Here is a 16,182-nt window from a genome sequence, read left to right on the forward strand (position 1 = left end):
TAGAACGTTTCTGGACTAAAGTGCTGTGCTGTGATAGCCAAACAATACATGGATCTGGAGAGAAAAGCCTAAGGAGGCAAGATGGTGTTTATTCATCCTCCAAAATAGATATTTAGGTTGTCCTGCTCTCAATGAGATATCTATCAAGGCATTGTTCCTTTTGCCAGGCAAAGGCTGTAGGCTGTAGTGATGGGGCAGCCGGGCTCCTCAGGAGCTGGGAGCAGGAGTGGTGGGGACAGCTGGGAAGTGCTGCAGCTGGCCAGCGTTAGCCTAATGCCCCTGCCAGCTTCTTGTAGCTCAGGTAAGTCCTCTGCTTTTCCTGGAGGGTGACTGGAGGTGGGCAAGAAGCCCTTGCTTTCCCTGCAGACTCACAGAAGGAGTGCCAGGAGGGAAATACTGGGGAGTCAGAGCACTAAGCCAATTTAAGGCCTCTGAGCAGGGGTTCTGTGCTGGTTTAACTAGATTTCAGTCAGCAAAATTCCAATTTCTTTTTGGGGAGGAGGTGGTGGTATCATTTCAGTGAAGGTTTAGGACACAGTGAATATTTCAACAGCTGTCAGCCAAATGTTCCTCGTGTTTGGTCTCCAGCTTTGCCTTATCACACTTTCTAACCTGGATGCTGCTTTCATGCCTGGTTCCCTTATGTAATGGAAGCCACCAAATGGAAGAATTTAAGTTTATGCACCTATTTTACAGGGGGAGGAGGCTGATCTAACACAACTGTTTAAGTTTCTAAAGATTGTGGTCAGTCTGTTTATGCTACCCAGGTAATTCACTCTCAATTACTAAATGCACTCTTATGATCCTTTTTTTACAGATTTCATCTGATTCACTCTTGCTCCCATCTCATCGACTATTGCTCCCATTTGATTCACTATTGCTTCCACTAATCTGCTGCTGGAATGCACAAATAGTCTATTAATTTAAGCAGGTACTAAGGCAATGGTTGCAGCAAGCCTGGTTATGTTCCACTTGTGAAATCACCCTGATAATTTTTGGTTATTTTCCCCTCTTGTTGCGTTGCTATTTGCCACAGACTCAGTGTAATTTATATTGCAACTGAATCACCCCCTTTTCCACAGCTCTATGAGGGGACTGTAAAATAATGGAATGTGCTGGAATGGGCTGCCCAGGGAGGTGGTGGAGTCACCATTCCCTGGAGGTTTTTAAGGAAAGACTGGACGTCTAGGTGAGACGGTGGTGTTGGGTCGTACGTTGGACTCAATCATCTCACGGGTTTTTTCCAACATATTTGATTCTGTGATTCTGCTTACAAAAGGTGAGAAAATTGAGCCTGGGGACACATAACTCAGCCGGAAGACCTCAACTCCCCTCAGGCACTGGGAGACACCGCTCCCGCTGCCCCTGAGGGGACGACCCAACATGGCGCCGCCCTCCCGGCGGCCAACGGCCACCCCGCGCCGCCGCCACCGCCAAAACTCGCGAGAACCCCGCAGGCGCACTGCCCGGCCCTGCCCGCGCTCTCGCGAGATCTCCGCTGGGGGAGGGAGGGAGGAGGAGGAGGAGGGGAGGGAGAAGAAGGAGAGGAGGAGGAGGAAGAAAGAGTCCGAAGGAGCTGCCGCTCCTGCCCGAGCCGGCGCCGGGGATGGTGTTGGCCGCGGCAGCCGGGCCCTGACGCCGCGCTCAGGTACGTGCGAGCCACCCCCCTTCCCTCAGCCCTCCCCGCCCGGGCCTGGCCCCTCCCGGCGCCCCCACAACTCCCGGGGCGGTCCCGGCCCGCCGGGCCTTGGGGCCCGTTTGTGTCCCCCGGCCCAGCTCTCCCGGCCCTCGGAACCCAGCGATCCCCCTGCCTCTGCGGAGGGGCTCCCGGGCCGCCGCTGCCTCCGCTCCCGGAGGAGCTGGGGAACTCCCGGGGCTCTCGCGCCCTTCCCTATAAATAAGCACAGTGTCCCCTCCCTGGCCTGTCTCTCCGGGGTCTGCAGCGCGGAAGCTTTGCTTGAACTGTTCGGGGCTTCCTTGCCGTGCTCCTCTGGAATTTGGGGTATAGTTGAAGCGAATGATTTCTTTTTCACAGTGATCACGCTTCTCTTGGGTTTTCCGGTTTTCCGAGACAAGCTATAAAGATATTTGGACATTTAATGCCTATCGGAGTTGATTTAATTTGGAATTGGCACCTAAACGATGGGGGTTTTTTTGGAGTGGAGAGGTTGCCTGCAACTTACGGATTTATTTCTTTTCATGTAGAGCGCCGTCCAGTACTTCCCAGACTCCCCTACTCCCCCCCCTTTTTTCTTTTTTTTTAAGAAAAAAGGTTTTCCCTCCTCCAAAGAAAAAAAGGTCTGTGTTGTCTGCTTATTCTTCCTTTCTCTGGGGTAGCAGGTTGAAAAAACTTACTGTATGTTTCAATTGAGCCAACTGGATTTTACATTTACACCTAACATTACTTTTGTTTTTAAATATATTTTGCAGCTGACACACACACTTGTCGGCTTCAGAGAACTTGACCTCCTTGTAGATCTCACCAGAGTTTCATACTGTTAGGGACTATTGTGAATTACATGTTTCCCTTTTTTTAAGTCTTTTTGCTCAGTTATCTGTTATGTCTTTCTCAACCCCCAGGTAAGGATTATACCTTGACGTCTTGTGATTTTTCCCCCTTTATTTGGTTGAATTAATTAATATGATTTAAAGGATAAACATTTCTCCTGCCATTTTAGTGGTAATGGGGCCTGAAGGGTTTAGATCTTGTCAGCATTATGTTGGTTTTGCCAAACTTAAGAAGAATGAGTTGCCTTCAACTAAGAATAGTTACAAAATGTATTAAACCATGACAGACTGGATGCTTTGGTTTAATGACTTTGGCATTCTGTCTGTCTTTTATTGTAATTATTTATCAGTGCAGTTATCTTCTAGAGTGGCTGGGTAACACAGCAAAACTGTCTCTTCATTTCAGTTATTGAGTCTCGCAACTTCTTGCACTGTGGAGAGTTCCTGTTGTGCAGCTGCGTGGATCATTGCACTGTTTGCAGCTTAAGTCTTTTTTCTGTGTCCTGGGAGCTGCCTCAGAGCTCACTTCCCAGTGTTAGAGGACAGTTCCAGTGATTTCTCTCCCCTTTCTCTTTGTTATTTCTTATATTTTGACCAGCTGCAAAGCGGCTCTGAACGCTGTCCTGGGAGGTGTGGATGAGGAGGCTGTAGCAGACTGTCTGGCAGGGGTATTTCCACAGCAGTTCTTAGGAAGGAGCAGTGTCAAGCAGTGAAACTGCATTGTAAACACTGATGTGAGCCTGACCTTTCTCCTGCCAAATTGAGCTTCCCCTTAGCCTAACAAACTGTAGCTCTTTCAGTATTCACAGCCCAAACGAAATCTTTCTCGGAGTTTAATCACAGTTGTGTGAGCTGTGTGCAGCCTATTCTGTGTTTGACTGCTGAGAATGTGATGGAAGTTCCTTCCTTATTCAACAACTGGGAGTTGTTTTCATACTGCAGCCCCAGTGCTCCGTTTCTGGTGATGTGCTTTGCTCTCCCTTTGTGTTCCAGGTGGAAGCAGCAGGAATGCTAACACTGGCAAGCAAGCTGAAGCGGGATGATGGTGTCAGAGGACCCCGTGCGTCCAACCCAGCGTCGGACTCTACTCGGAGGGTGTCTGTGCGAGATAAATTACTTGTTAAAGGTGAAAGGGACTTGTATTGAAATATTTTGGGGGTTTACGGTTTGCTGGTGTGTTGCCAGTAAACAGCACTAAATTGCATATGAATTTGCAGAGGTGTTTTTGAAATGGCTTGTGACTTGCCTCAGGATTGCTGCTGTAGGGTGTGCATTGACATACATCTCATCTCCAGCAGCTCTTTGCCTGTAGGACACTTGTTTTCCTTGAATGGTGAAAACCAAAACAAGTGTCCTCCTTACTCTGCTGAAAAATTAACCTATGATAAGGAACTCTGTCATCAATTAAAACATGATAAAAATTGCCACACGAGTGTCAATAAACGTACAGGAGGAGAATATCAACAATAGTATATTTGTCTTGATAGGAAGGTGGTTTTTTGAGCAAAAACATAACTGCCTGTGACAGGAAAAAACATCCTGAGGGTAACAACAATGTTCCAGTGGTCTTTAATGGTACAGGTCATAGGCAGCAAAGTTTAAAAAGCTTAAAAAAAGCAATGCAGGGAGATATTTTTGTAGGCCTGGAGTCTCTAGAAGTTGAGTGTGAAGCTGTGAGTTTAAAAAACCAGTGCTCATTTTTGTATTGCAGTAGAGTGTGTTCTAGGAAGGCTGCTGTAGGTTGTTACTGGTGGGGAAAAAAGCCCCAGACTTTCACTTTATGGCAGTTCTGGATAAATGGGGTAGTTTATGAGGCAATAATTAAACTGTTTTATAGTGAAATCAGGGGCAGCTCTCTTTTGTACCTAATTTTTTTCCTGTAATCTAGATAATATAATCAAAAATCCGTAGGTGCTGACACTTTGCAGTTACTGTGGGCTTAAACTCTGATTTACTCCCTCTGGTAATAGTTGAGTGTTTTAATGCTCTAGTGGCAAGGAGAATGTTGTTTAGATGGATGTTTCTGCTAAAAATGATCAATAGAAAATATGCTGCTGTTGATGGGTAAGCTGCCACTATTAGGGTTTGTGCCAGTCAGAGGAAACTCACATTTCCTGGTCTTGTTTCAGAATGATTTGAGACTGACAAGGGTGTATTTGCCTGACTGGTATTACCTAACTAGTATTGCATATGGGTTTTTTTCAAATTAGGGTAAATTCTGTCATATAACTGCACTGGAGCAAGGTGTCACTGCAAATGCTGCTGCCTCAGTGCCCTGGGAAGTGCCACAGGTAGACTGTAGGAATGTGATATTCACAGTTTTCTCTCTGTACAGTTCTAAGGATGGGGAATTTTAATAACCCTGATGTGATCATTCTTGAAAAGAACTTGCTTTAGACTTCCAGTTTGGAAATCCTTAGTTAACTCCAGTTCTGAGGGAGGAAGATTCAGGTAGGAGAAATAAGCTCTTTAACCAGGCTAAGCTACAAAGCCAAATGACTAAATAATCTGAGATTTTTGCTAAACCTACAGGTATAGACTGGAGAGGAAGAGAGCAGTGCAATATAAATGCACTTCCAACTGCAATGCTTGGTATAGTGTGAGGTGCCATAAGACTTTTTACTGTACCCTTAGAGCAGTCATGTTTTTCATTTTTAGAGCTAAAACCTTACCAAAGTCTGCAGGGAGGAAGAGAACATGAGCTATAGAAAATCAGTATTGACACTGTAATTGCTATGGCTGCATTAGCAAACCAGCACAGATTTGGGTATTGAACGAGCTGAGTCCCAGACTGACAAATGGTGAAAGCAGGTCACTGCTCATGTGCCTCTGACAAGTGCTGGGTGCTGGATCCTCATCTGATTGTGCATGGGAGTTATATCCCTGCTGTGGAATGTGTGGCTTATGCCACTTAAAGAGTCACTGTCAAAGGTACAGTGAAAACGTCCTTAAATATAAATTTGCAGAAGCATAAAGAAGTTTGGGAAGGTTTCTGCTGCTTCTTACTGCTTGGATAATGCATATGAAGGGAAATCAAGTTAGAATCAATTAAGAGTTATTTCTACAGAGGGTGGAATGGAAAGAGTGAGGGAGGCAAGGAGACCCTTAGTTGAGTCATTGAGTCATGAGGTTCAGAGTGAACCCCCCTTTCATTCTGGACTCCTTTTCAGGGATGAGTCTCAGTGTGGCTGGGTCCAGTATTAGGGTTGGACTCAGTGAACAGTTTATGTCTAAAGAATTTAGCAGCACTTAATCATAAAAGCACTTAAATATTGGACTAATCACTAACCAGCTGTAAACATAACGATATTCTAGATTCAGGATAATAACATGTATACTATGTTATGGGGTGTTCAAGTCAATACACAGATACACAAAGTTATATATAGAGAGGGACAAATGTGTAAAGGTGGATATGTGTGCCTACAAGTGTACACCTGTTGAAAAATTCCCCTCCAGAATCAGTGAAATACTTGTGTTTAAATCCTTTTTGGGAACTACTGGAATTGTCTGTCATTTGAGTGAGGATGATACCATTTCACTTGGACTATAATTCAGATAAGGAATGTTCCGAAGCTGTCAGGGGATGACTGATTACTCCTCCTCTCATCTCCCACTGTGTTGAGGCAGCAGGAGTTCCTGGTATGGTCAGTGCTGCTCCCACCTTGGCCTGGCAAGAGTTCCTAGAAGAGTTAAGGAATGCTTCACCACTGAGCTCTTGTGCAAAGGCCAAGGCCTGACAAGAGTTACTGAAATTGTAGAGCAGGCCAGAGGTAGGGCGGGGAGGGGAGGCTCTCCTAGTCCTGATGCTCTCCCAGAAGAATTGTAGGAGCAGCTGTCAGTGTGTTAGAATGGTTTCTGGACTCAAAATGGGAACTGACAGTAGAAGCTGATCATCTTAGTACAACTCCACTGAAAGTGAGAGGGAAATTCAGGAGCTAGTGTGAAAGATTTATTGGGGATATTCTCTTTTAAGCTGCTTTTTAAGCTAAACGTAGACCATTTGTCTACAGAGTTTCTAGAATTTGCTCCAGCACTTTAAGGTAGACCAGCTGCAGCAACATCTACGATGTTGAGGGGCTGAGGGAAGGTGAACTTGCGATGCTGACAGTGTTTTTAGGTCACATAAAGATCTGCAGGAATGAGTTTGGTAGGGAGTGCAGAGCTGTCTGCTCAAGGTGTGCATACAGCAGTGATGCTCTGCATCTAGACTAGCACCAGTGCCTTTTATTGCCTGATTGTCTGGAACTGTAGTAGCCCAGCTGAACTTCAGGCTGCTGTTTTGCATTACAAAGTTATAGGAGCCTGGAAGAGTAGCTGTAAGTACACGTTGTTACTGGTGAGTGTTTAGGCTGGAGTTACCAAACAAACAGGTGACAGTTGCAGAATGGGTGAAAGTCTCAATCAGTCTCCTGGCAATGGTGAATTAAAAAATAATCTGTTCTACATAAAAGAAGAGAAATCCTGGCTATCAGCAAGGGAAGAGGAGGAGATGAGAAGAGGCCCAGAGTGTTCTGTCAGCAGTGAAGCACCACTGTCCTGTTCCTGATCCACAGTAAATTGGTGATAGTCTAATAAATTCTGCAGTCTAATAAAGCCTGCCAGATTTGCTCGGGGTATTGTCCAGACACAGACAGTGGCTGGTTTTTCTCTGGAGTTAAAGACAGCCTTGTTTGTGTTGATTAGAGTCCAGTTCAGGAGGGCAGTCTGGGATCTCTTTGGAGGATGTGCTGTCACGCTGACAACCTTGCAGTGCTCAAATGTGTTGTGTGCACAGACTGGTAAATAGATCAATGCCATTTGATGAAGGGTGGATGGCCATGACCCAGCCCCTGTTAGTGTTGATGATGCTTGCAAACCTTCAAAAATCTGGCACAGACCAACTCCATACTGCCTTAAGGTAGGAAGAATAAGTAATAGTTTAGGTATGATGTTGGCTGTTTGTACCATATGGATGTGAAGAAAATCTCAGTCAGCATCTGAAATAGTGTTGCCTGGCGCTGTCCTTGACTTCAGTGATGGCCTCAAGTTAAACAGGCTTTTTTACACTTCTGTGAAAAAGCTACTCTTAAAATACTGGTGCCCTTTGTTAGTTTTTCTAAGCCAGTCCTTTGATTTTTGTCCAGTGTTGTGTTATATTCAAGTATCAATCACGGCTCAGGGCACTTGCTTTGTTGGGTTATTTCATGGACATATTATGAATGGAAATATCTCTATCCTTTAAGTTTTGTTTAGGGAAGTAATTCTGGGGCAGCTGATTATTCTCTTCCAGCTGTTTTTCCTCTGGAGTGTTAAAGTCGTGGCTGCTGAACAGGATTTGGCAGCAGCCTGTCCCCTGCAGCTAACGGAGCACGTTTGGGAGTAGAGCAGGGCACATATGTCTGGAGTGTGCGGCTGGTTCTGATCTGAAACCCTGGGAAGGCACAGGAAAACATCCACCAGTTGGGAATCACTGAGGGCACAGGTTTCTGAGGGTGTGGGGGGGCAAGGACTGGTAATTCAGGCTGCCAGGTCGTGGAGAGAGGCTTTGTGGCCCAGGACTGAGGGGTCTGGAGAGAGACCAAGCAGTGGCTAACATGTTTCAAGACAAGTCAAGTGGAGGACATGCAAACAACTGCAGAAGACTGAAAGCAGATGCTGATGAGAGGAAGAGGAGCAGACAGAAATGGTGCTTGAAGGGGCTGTGCTGCCTCTCTCACCTGGGAGAGAGGCTCTAACAAGGCACACCTTTGTTAAAAGTTCAGTGTGACTTACCTGTACATCTCTTTTCACTGGGTTTTCCATATAGGCTCTGTGGGAGAGTAGGACCCTAATTCTCTAGACCTGGTGCCCAAGTTAAAACAGAGCAAGCAGTACATTTGTTTTAGCACCTTTCATTTTGTTCTGTGCTGCAGAGACAATTTTTGATGTTCTATTCATCTCTAAGGGGCACTTCATTAAGTTGAGAACAGGAGCCACATGACTGCTCCTCCAGGATGCTGAGAATGCAGTGCTGAACTTGAAAGGCAGACCCTTTCTGGAAATTTGAAAGAGACTGAGGACAAGCCAAAGTGGTATTTAAAATTAATATTGTATAATGAAGGTGACTATGAAATTGAATTCAAGATAGGGAGTGTGCCAGGATGGCAGGAGTAGTAATGCATGTGTGCTTATGGATTACAAAGCTTGTTCCTTAAGCTGTGGGTTTTGTAGTGCACCTGAACATCATCATTCAGTTTGAAATTGTCAGTACTGTTTTGATTGTGACAGTTGGAAATAACTTAATATCTAAGAAAATGAGTTAACGTGTTTTACTCCTCAATTGTTTTCAACATCTGTGGCTTTTCCAGCAGATTTCTGTAATCAGGAAAATGTTTCAAGTGTGCCTTTGTATATAAGCTTGAGAGAATGGAAGTGGGAAGCTGATTATGAAAGTGAGTTTCATGTGCACTGAAACTAAAAATGAGGAGAATCCATGTATTTGCTTTCTTCAAGCTATGAAAATTGAAGCTAATTTGAGAAGTTATTACTGAGACATTTTTCCAGGGCTTTGCTGACAAAGGGAGGTGCAAGGCATTGCTTCACTTATGCCTCAGATTTTCAGCACACCTAAAATATGAAGTGATATATTGCAGACTTAGAGATTTCCAACCACAGTGGCTTTTGGTAGTTTTTGATGTCAGGATAATAAGCTTTGTTATAGTGTATGGAAGCTGAAGGTGTGATTTGATAGTGCCTTGTTTAAAATAAACATTTGGAAGCAGGAGGAGAATATACATCTTTTGCTCTATTGAAAAACTGGTGATATTAGTTGGCTCGTTTGGCTTCTAATACTGGTCTGTGCAGTTCAGAGGAGCTAAGTAAGGAAACCTATAAAGAGAGATGAGAATTAGGAGGCAAAGACCCATATGCAGGGCAGGAGTGTGCTCCTGTTTCTGTCTTGAGAACTGTCAGGGGTAGGGAGAGTTATTGTTTGTGAAGTCATTTATAAATAGCTCTCGTTGCTTGTGTTAGGCTTAGCTTTTCTCTCTTCTGTAAAGTTCCTAGGCTGCTTCTGAGGCATAATCAGTTTGCATTCAATTCTTCCAAGGTTTGTGGTAGGTTTAACTTTAAGCCTTGCTTTTTTAATTCTTTTTATGGTTTAAAATAGCATTTGGAACTGTTCAAGCAAGGGCATAGTGGGGCAAGAGCAGGGCTGTGCAAGGATACCTGCCACTGAGGTGTGCTTCTGCACCAGATCACAGGAGGTTTTAAGAACACCAGACTGGCTGGTTGGGAGCTAATGGTATTTCCTGAGACTTGGATTTTCTGGTTGGTTGTTCTCATCTTAATGGTGTGAATTGAGACACAGATACTGATTCTCCACAAAATGACTGTGAAAAGTAGTCAAGTTGAATTTTCTTTTCTATTTATCTGTAGTGACAGTCATTTTTTGAAAGAAGAGGTCAGAAAAATTGTGATCTTAAGTTTATTCTTTAGTTTAGTGAGGCTTTTTGAGCTCTTGGAAGTTCAGGGCATTGGAGCTCTAATTGTCACTTCCATGCTTTGCTTATTTACAGACCTGTTTAATAAGTTGGCAGCCTGCACAAGGGGAGATTTCTTACAGAGAATGCTCTTGCCAAGGGTGTTGCTTTATGTAGAAAATGCATGACTTAAAACATCAGAATCTTAATGGGGCTTGAATGATGTGACCAAAATATTTGCTTTTTGAGCAGCAACATACAAAAATGGTTTCAGTGTCATGACTGTCACTATCAAAGAGTCATAGAATTTGGAAAACTCACAAACACTGTAGCTTTGACCCACTAAATGTGCATCTTAATTGGTTAATTACCAATGTTTATGCATATTTGTATGGCACAGTCAATAGTAACATCTGTTGCCTTACTCGATACTACTTTAAACATTCAGGTTATTGAAGCAGGTCTTTACCTGCATTTCTATCTTTATAAAGTTGTTGCATTCTTAGTTTGTGGTTTGTTGCAGAGGGGGTTAGAAACCTTCATTTTGGAGGACTTGCTTTTGTGTGGATTAATTAGCATAGCATTCCCACCTGTTTACACTCCTGCAAAGAAAGAGGGAGCTGTTCCCTTCTCCCAGGTGTAAGCATTTTGTTTTCATGTTTCCAGAAGAAAACCCAGTCATTCTTGTACCAGGACAGAGGGAAACACAGAAGTGTGAACACATTACAGGAAACTTCCACACTTCAAAGGAACTGTGGTGACAGTGAACTCTCTGAACCTTGCAGGAGGCAGAAGTGAGGCCCTGGCTCAGCAGAGCTGCTGCAGCTCAGCCACTGCTGGGACTCAGTGTACTCTGTCCTTGGGTGTCTCCCTTTTTCCAGGACTGAAACAAAGGGCAGGCAGGATTCATTAAGCTGAACAACACACAAGCAGAGAAAGCAATAAGGAAAGCAGTCAACACCTTCAAATAAGAGCCAGGTCCTAACCTGTAGCCTGTAGTGAAGATTGATAGTGCCTCCCACTATGACAGGCTGGTGAATTTAAAGAGAAAGAAAGGTTTGTATAACTGCAGCCTTCAGTTGTTGGTTGTTGTGTCTTCTTTTATCAGCCAGGAAGGAGAAGTAAAGATAAAGCCCTTGATTATAGCTGAAATTAGATTTATTTTTTTTATATATTGTGAAGACAGTACTCTTTCAAAACTTTTATCAAAAGTATGGCCCCAGCATTGTGTGTCTTTCAGTGCACAGCTTTGTTAAATCAGCTCTGGCTGCTCCAGTATGGGATTTAAAGTGCAGTTGTGAACTTTTTAGATAAGTGTGAAACACAGTGCTTCTCTTTTGGTGGTTTTTTTCTCTTGGTGTTGTAGGCTGCAGGGACACCAGGGCTGTGCCAGGCAAAAGGGAGGTGGAAGTCAAATAACTATCATGCCCACTGCAGAGACCAGCCAGGTTCGGTAAGCATGGATGCAGAAAAAGTTCTGGAGAGTTATTGTGATGACCAGCTTGGATTCAGTGCCAAGAAATCTGAATTACAGTTTTGTTTACATGTATGTTTTTGAGAGTTAGTATTGAAATCCCTTACACGTTGTTAGCCCAAATAAATGGTCTGTCTCTCTGCAGGCCTGAAAGCAAAGTGGGGAAAAAAAAGATTATAGGAAGTGCAAAAAATAGATTTGATGAGATTTTCTAGAACTTTAGAAGTGAAAGGGGGAGGTATCTTCATGCATCTCATTCATACTTCTGTGAAATACAGGTAGTTGAGATTAAGACTTCAATAAAATACACAAAAGAGAGACAAAGCAGGGGCTCTTCCAGAGAAGGTAACTTGACAGGGAAAGGTCTTAGGGCTATGCAACTGAATCAGGTTACTTCCTTTCTTTTAATAATTACTTTTAAGCTTTATGCTTGGGAAATAAATACAAAGAAATTTTAATTGAGCAGGAGTGTATATGTATAGCAGACTGTGCTTTGGAAATGCCCGTGCTCTGTGTGTGAGAAGCCCTGGCAGAGCTGAAGTCCCCATCACAGTAGGATGCGTTTGCAGAGTCTGTGGGGCAGGTTTCTAGTAACAAATTGAGTGGCTTAAAGAGAAATTTCAAGGTAAACTTCCACTGCAGCTTAATTATATTTTTAGGTAAAATTGGATTTACAGGGCGGTTTCAAGTAGATCTGCCAATCTGGACTTCAAGAATGGCTTTATGCTTGTATAAATAATGTGTTGTTGTTTTGTTGTTTTTTTTCTTTCAACAGAGGTTGCAGAGCTTGAAGCTAATTTACCTTGTAAGTATAGCATTTAATGGTATGCATTTTAAGGGGAAAAGGACCATTGAACTGAATGTTTTTACTGAAGTATGAATGCTAATGATATTTGTTAACTTTAGGGAAACCTTTGCAAAACTCTACCACTTGAACTTGAACAGGTTTTCTTTGTTGCACCCTCTTAAGGGGTTGTAGAGAGGTGGACCCTCATTATTGTCCTTTGGAAGGAGAATTGATAATTTGCCTCCAGAATTTGATTGTTGGGGAGTGGAAGCTTAACTTCCATAAAACACCCGAAAGATTTGTGGGACTGAAGGGTGCATTTGTTGCCTCACACCTGTTTTTCCTCCATTCTCTCCTTTTCAAAACAGGAGATTTTGATTTAGGGGCAAAGAAAAATAGCTCAGTTCTCAGGAAACATATTAAGTTAACCTGCTGTTTCTCTGCATCACATGCAAGATGTAGCCTGATATGTTTGTTAATAGTGAACATACTAAAGAAAATTAGTTTTGCAAAAGTGATCCATATTCCTTAAAACAAAAAAAGGCAAATTAACATGGTTTTAGCCCTGGAGTCTTACTTATGATATAAGCAATAAACAGCTGAAAATATTAATGGCTACTTTAGAATAGGCTTTAAGTGAGTAAGTGGCTTGTGGCTTCTAAAGCTTAGAAAGCCTAGTTGGCAAAGGGCAGCAAAACACAAAGCACTTTTACAAGAGGAGTAGAGTTCCTACTGCTCTGTGTTTGTTGCTCAGGGTGGGTGTTGGCAGCAAAGCCAAGTTGTTGCTGAGCTCTTTGCCTCAAGCATTGGCCAGAACAGCATCATTCTGCCATGAGCTCTTAGAACACAGGCAAGCACAGCACGTTACTGCCTGGTGAGCTCAGAGGGACATTCAGAGCTCATCACTGGCCCTGCATAACTTCCTGTGATGCACATTCCTCTCTGTGGTCTCAGACGTTTTGCTGCAGAGAAAGAGATGTGAGTTGTGTGCAGTGGGCTGAGAGTGTATGTGCAGGTGGTTCCTGTGCTGTGCATCCATACTGACTTGTCCATATGCTTATCCTGCAAAGACAAGCAGTGAATATTCTCTAGGATTTTGTTGGAAGCTTTGACTATGTTTTTTCTCTCCAGGTTAAACTTCTGAGTGCTGGTTGTGATGAGCATCTTCTATTTGCTGGTGATTCTAAATCCAGTAAATGCTCAGATTTAAAAAGTCAGGCTTTTCAGTGTACAGACTGCCTGATGGGAGGAAAAATGCAGAACAGAAGCAGGAAAAAGGGAGGGCAGGAAGAGGCATTATTTTAACTCTTCCTTTCTGTATGCTCTTTTTTCTTAAAGGTGATTACAGAGAATTTACACAGTAATTTTTATTTCGGGTAAACTTTTTTCTGTAGATTCTTCTGTAGGATGACAAGCACGTGGAAAATGTGTATTTTTAGTTACTACAATGTGAGTTCATTACTAGGGTTTGTGTACAGTTCTAGTTGATTTTTTTTCAGGCAAATAAGGTTAATGTCTCTGATACTGTTTAGCTCCTAGAAAAGGAGCTAAAAGAACAACCAGCTTGATGGGTTAAGAAGCTAAGGACTACACAGGGTGGATAGCAACACATCTGTGGATATACATATCTTCTCGTGCCAGCTTGACAGCTTGTCTCTGCCAAAGTCATGAAAGGCCAGTTTTGTGCATGGGAAAGCAACTTGGTTTCATAGAATCAACTGGGTTGGAAGGGACCTCTGAGATCATCAAGTCCAACCCTTGATCCACTACCAACCACCGTGGTTACTTGTTTGTGTCATCAAATGCAAACAAAGGGCTGTTCTGCTGTGAACTGAAACTGTTTTTCCCCACACTTGTTCTTCATTCTCACTATTCTCATTAAATTCATCTCTTCTGAGAATAAACCCATCGTGTTTGGTTTATGCTGCCCCATAACCTTTGCTGTTAAAGCACATAGTTGGTTATGCAGCAGAAACTTGTACAATGTGGCAGCTGAACAGAAACTCGCTGGCATTTGGATGAGGCTTTCAGGAAAGCTTGTGTCTCATTGTACCTTAAAGGTGTTAATAATCCCCTGTCACCACGTCTCCCTGTGGTGACTTCATGCAGGTCAGTGTGTGATCAAATGTTAATACACAGATTATTATTATTGTTACAGAAGCTTGTAAGGCAGAGATGCTCCTCTGTATGCTGTCACCTTCATGTGTAGCTACTATGCAGGAGAGCAAATCCTTTGGGTTTTTAAAGCCTTTGAGACAGCATGGTTTGCTGAAAGGGAATGACCTTCTTCCTTACAGCTGAAAGAAGTAGAATTTCCAGGTGACTCATAACTGTATAGGGTGGAGATGCTCAAAGTGTAGGAGGAAATGACTTGACTGAAAGGTAGGGATTAATGAGGGAGGCAATTTGAAGAGTATAAAGGATGATACACTTGCTTTCCCAAGAGTGGAGAACTAATTGTCTGATGTAAATTATTCTTTTGCTTCACAGGTACATGTAAAGTGAATTTTCCTGACCCTAACAAGCTTCATTACTTTCAGCTAACTGTAACCCCAGGTAATTTTTTAAAGCATATTATTTTTCTTTCTGCGTGTTGGTGTTTAGGGAACTAATTCCAAGAGTTTGCTTGGACCCCAGTAAAGTGTCTACTCAAAGTGATTATTTTGTTAGTGGGATGGAGAAACTGGGCTGGATTTTGACAATCAGATTCAGATAAAAAGGCCATTAAAATTGAGAACGTTTAGGAAATATTCAAATCTTGTTTGCTTACTTTGATTGAAAGCTTTTTTTTTTCCTCTCAGCCAGTTTCAAACCATCTTGTTTTATTTGCTGAGAAAAAATCTTGGTCTGTGTCTGGACAAGTTACTGTATTACAGCCCTGTTATGTGCATGTGTAGTGTGTTCTACTAATTGATTCTTGCAGAGGTGAAGAGATAGGTGACACATCACTGGTTGAAATGTTCAAATCTGTGCAGGAGTGAAGATGCTTGATGAATAGGGGTCTTAGTCTTTGAATGTTCAAGTATGAGAAAGATCTTTTACTGTTAATACAGGTGTACTGTGAAGCTCCTGCTGGCACGCTGGTCAATAGAAACATTTTCAGAATTTATAATTTCCACCGAAGTTTCTTAATAGCCACCTGAAATTACAGAGTTTGCTCACATAGCTGCCCATTTTAGAATAAAAAGTTGTGTTTTATGGATGAATTTGCATTTGGAAGGTTATTTAAATTTCACATGCACTTCTTGGTTATGTTTGAGACTGTGCAAGTGCTTAACTGAGGACACTGCCACGTGCAGTACACTGAGCTGTTTGAGTTAGATGTGCTGGGATTGGTGTCTCCCTGCCAACTGATCCTCCTAGATGCACGTTTTCTGTAGATGCTTATTGACAACAGCACTTGGGTGAGCTGTCAGTCACGCAGATGTATTACCTGGAGAAACAGTGGTTTGCACTTAACAGTGTGGTAGGAGCGTCTCTGCTAATCCTGGATTTTGAAGTCAGGGAGGCACTAGATGTCACTGTTGCTGCTTATTAGCCAGAATCTTCTGGCCCTTCCTTGAACTAGAAATCTTGGGTGGTCTTCGTTAACATGTCCATTCATGTGACTCCTTTTTGTGATGGAAAAGTGAGTGTAATTAAAAATAAATGCAAGTGCTATTCTAGAACTCTTAACCTCTCGTTCTGTGAAGATGTGCTCATGTTTACTCAGTGGGTGTTAGTCTGCTTGCACCAAATGTCCTTCAGTTTATATGATGCTGCTTTATTATGTTTTGGAAATGAGTTGACTTTACAAGAGCATCATTGTGTGAGTTAGGACTGTCTTGAATGTGAAGCAGTGGTAGCTTCTTCGTACCGATTCCGAGATGTCTAAATCACAGTACTGTTTTTGTCTGTTCACTGCTGTGCAGCAAGGTGCTGCAGGCAGAGTGTGGTTTTTGTGCTGCAGGCAGAGTGTGGTTTTTGTGCTG

At 42.9% G+C, this 16,182-nt stretch overlaps 1 protein-coding gene across 3 annotated transcripts in view; it reads left to right on the forward strand.

Moving 5' to 3' along the window:
* Nucleotides 1–1,498: 1,498 nt before the first annotated feature.
* The window catches only part of UBE2F (ubiquitin conjugating enzyme E2 F (putative)), a 66,142-nt gene continuing 51,458 nt past the window's right edge, over nucleotides 1,499–16,182 (forward strand). For 2 of the 3 annotated variants that reach the window (XR_003526609.1, XM_027637076.1), the window contains exons 1-4: nucleotides 1,499–1,648; nucleotides 3,502–3,634; nucleotides 12,200–12,229; nucleotides 14,702–14,767. Coding sequence is in view for 2 of the 3 variants with exons in the window: in XM_027637076.1 (XP_027492877.1) it covers nucleotides 3,517–3,634; nucleotides 12,200–12,229; nucleotides 14,702–14,767 (214 nt within the window). In the remaining variant the exon portion in view is untranslated. The remainder of the gene's footprint in view (nucleotides 1,649–3,501; nucleotides 3,635–12,199; nucleotides 12,230–14,701; nucleotides 14,768–16,182) is intronic. The other variant, XM_027637077.1, reaches the window with a different exon arrangement.

The sequence above is a fragment of the Corapipo altera genome, unplaced genomic scaffold (genome assembly GCF_003945725.1).
Source record: "Corapipo altera isolate COAL_440 unplaced genomic scaffold, ASM394572v1 45, whole genome shotgun sequence".
Lineage (NCBI taxonomy): Eukaryota > Metazoa > Chordata > Aves > Passeriformes > Pipridae > Corapipo > Corapipo altera.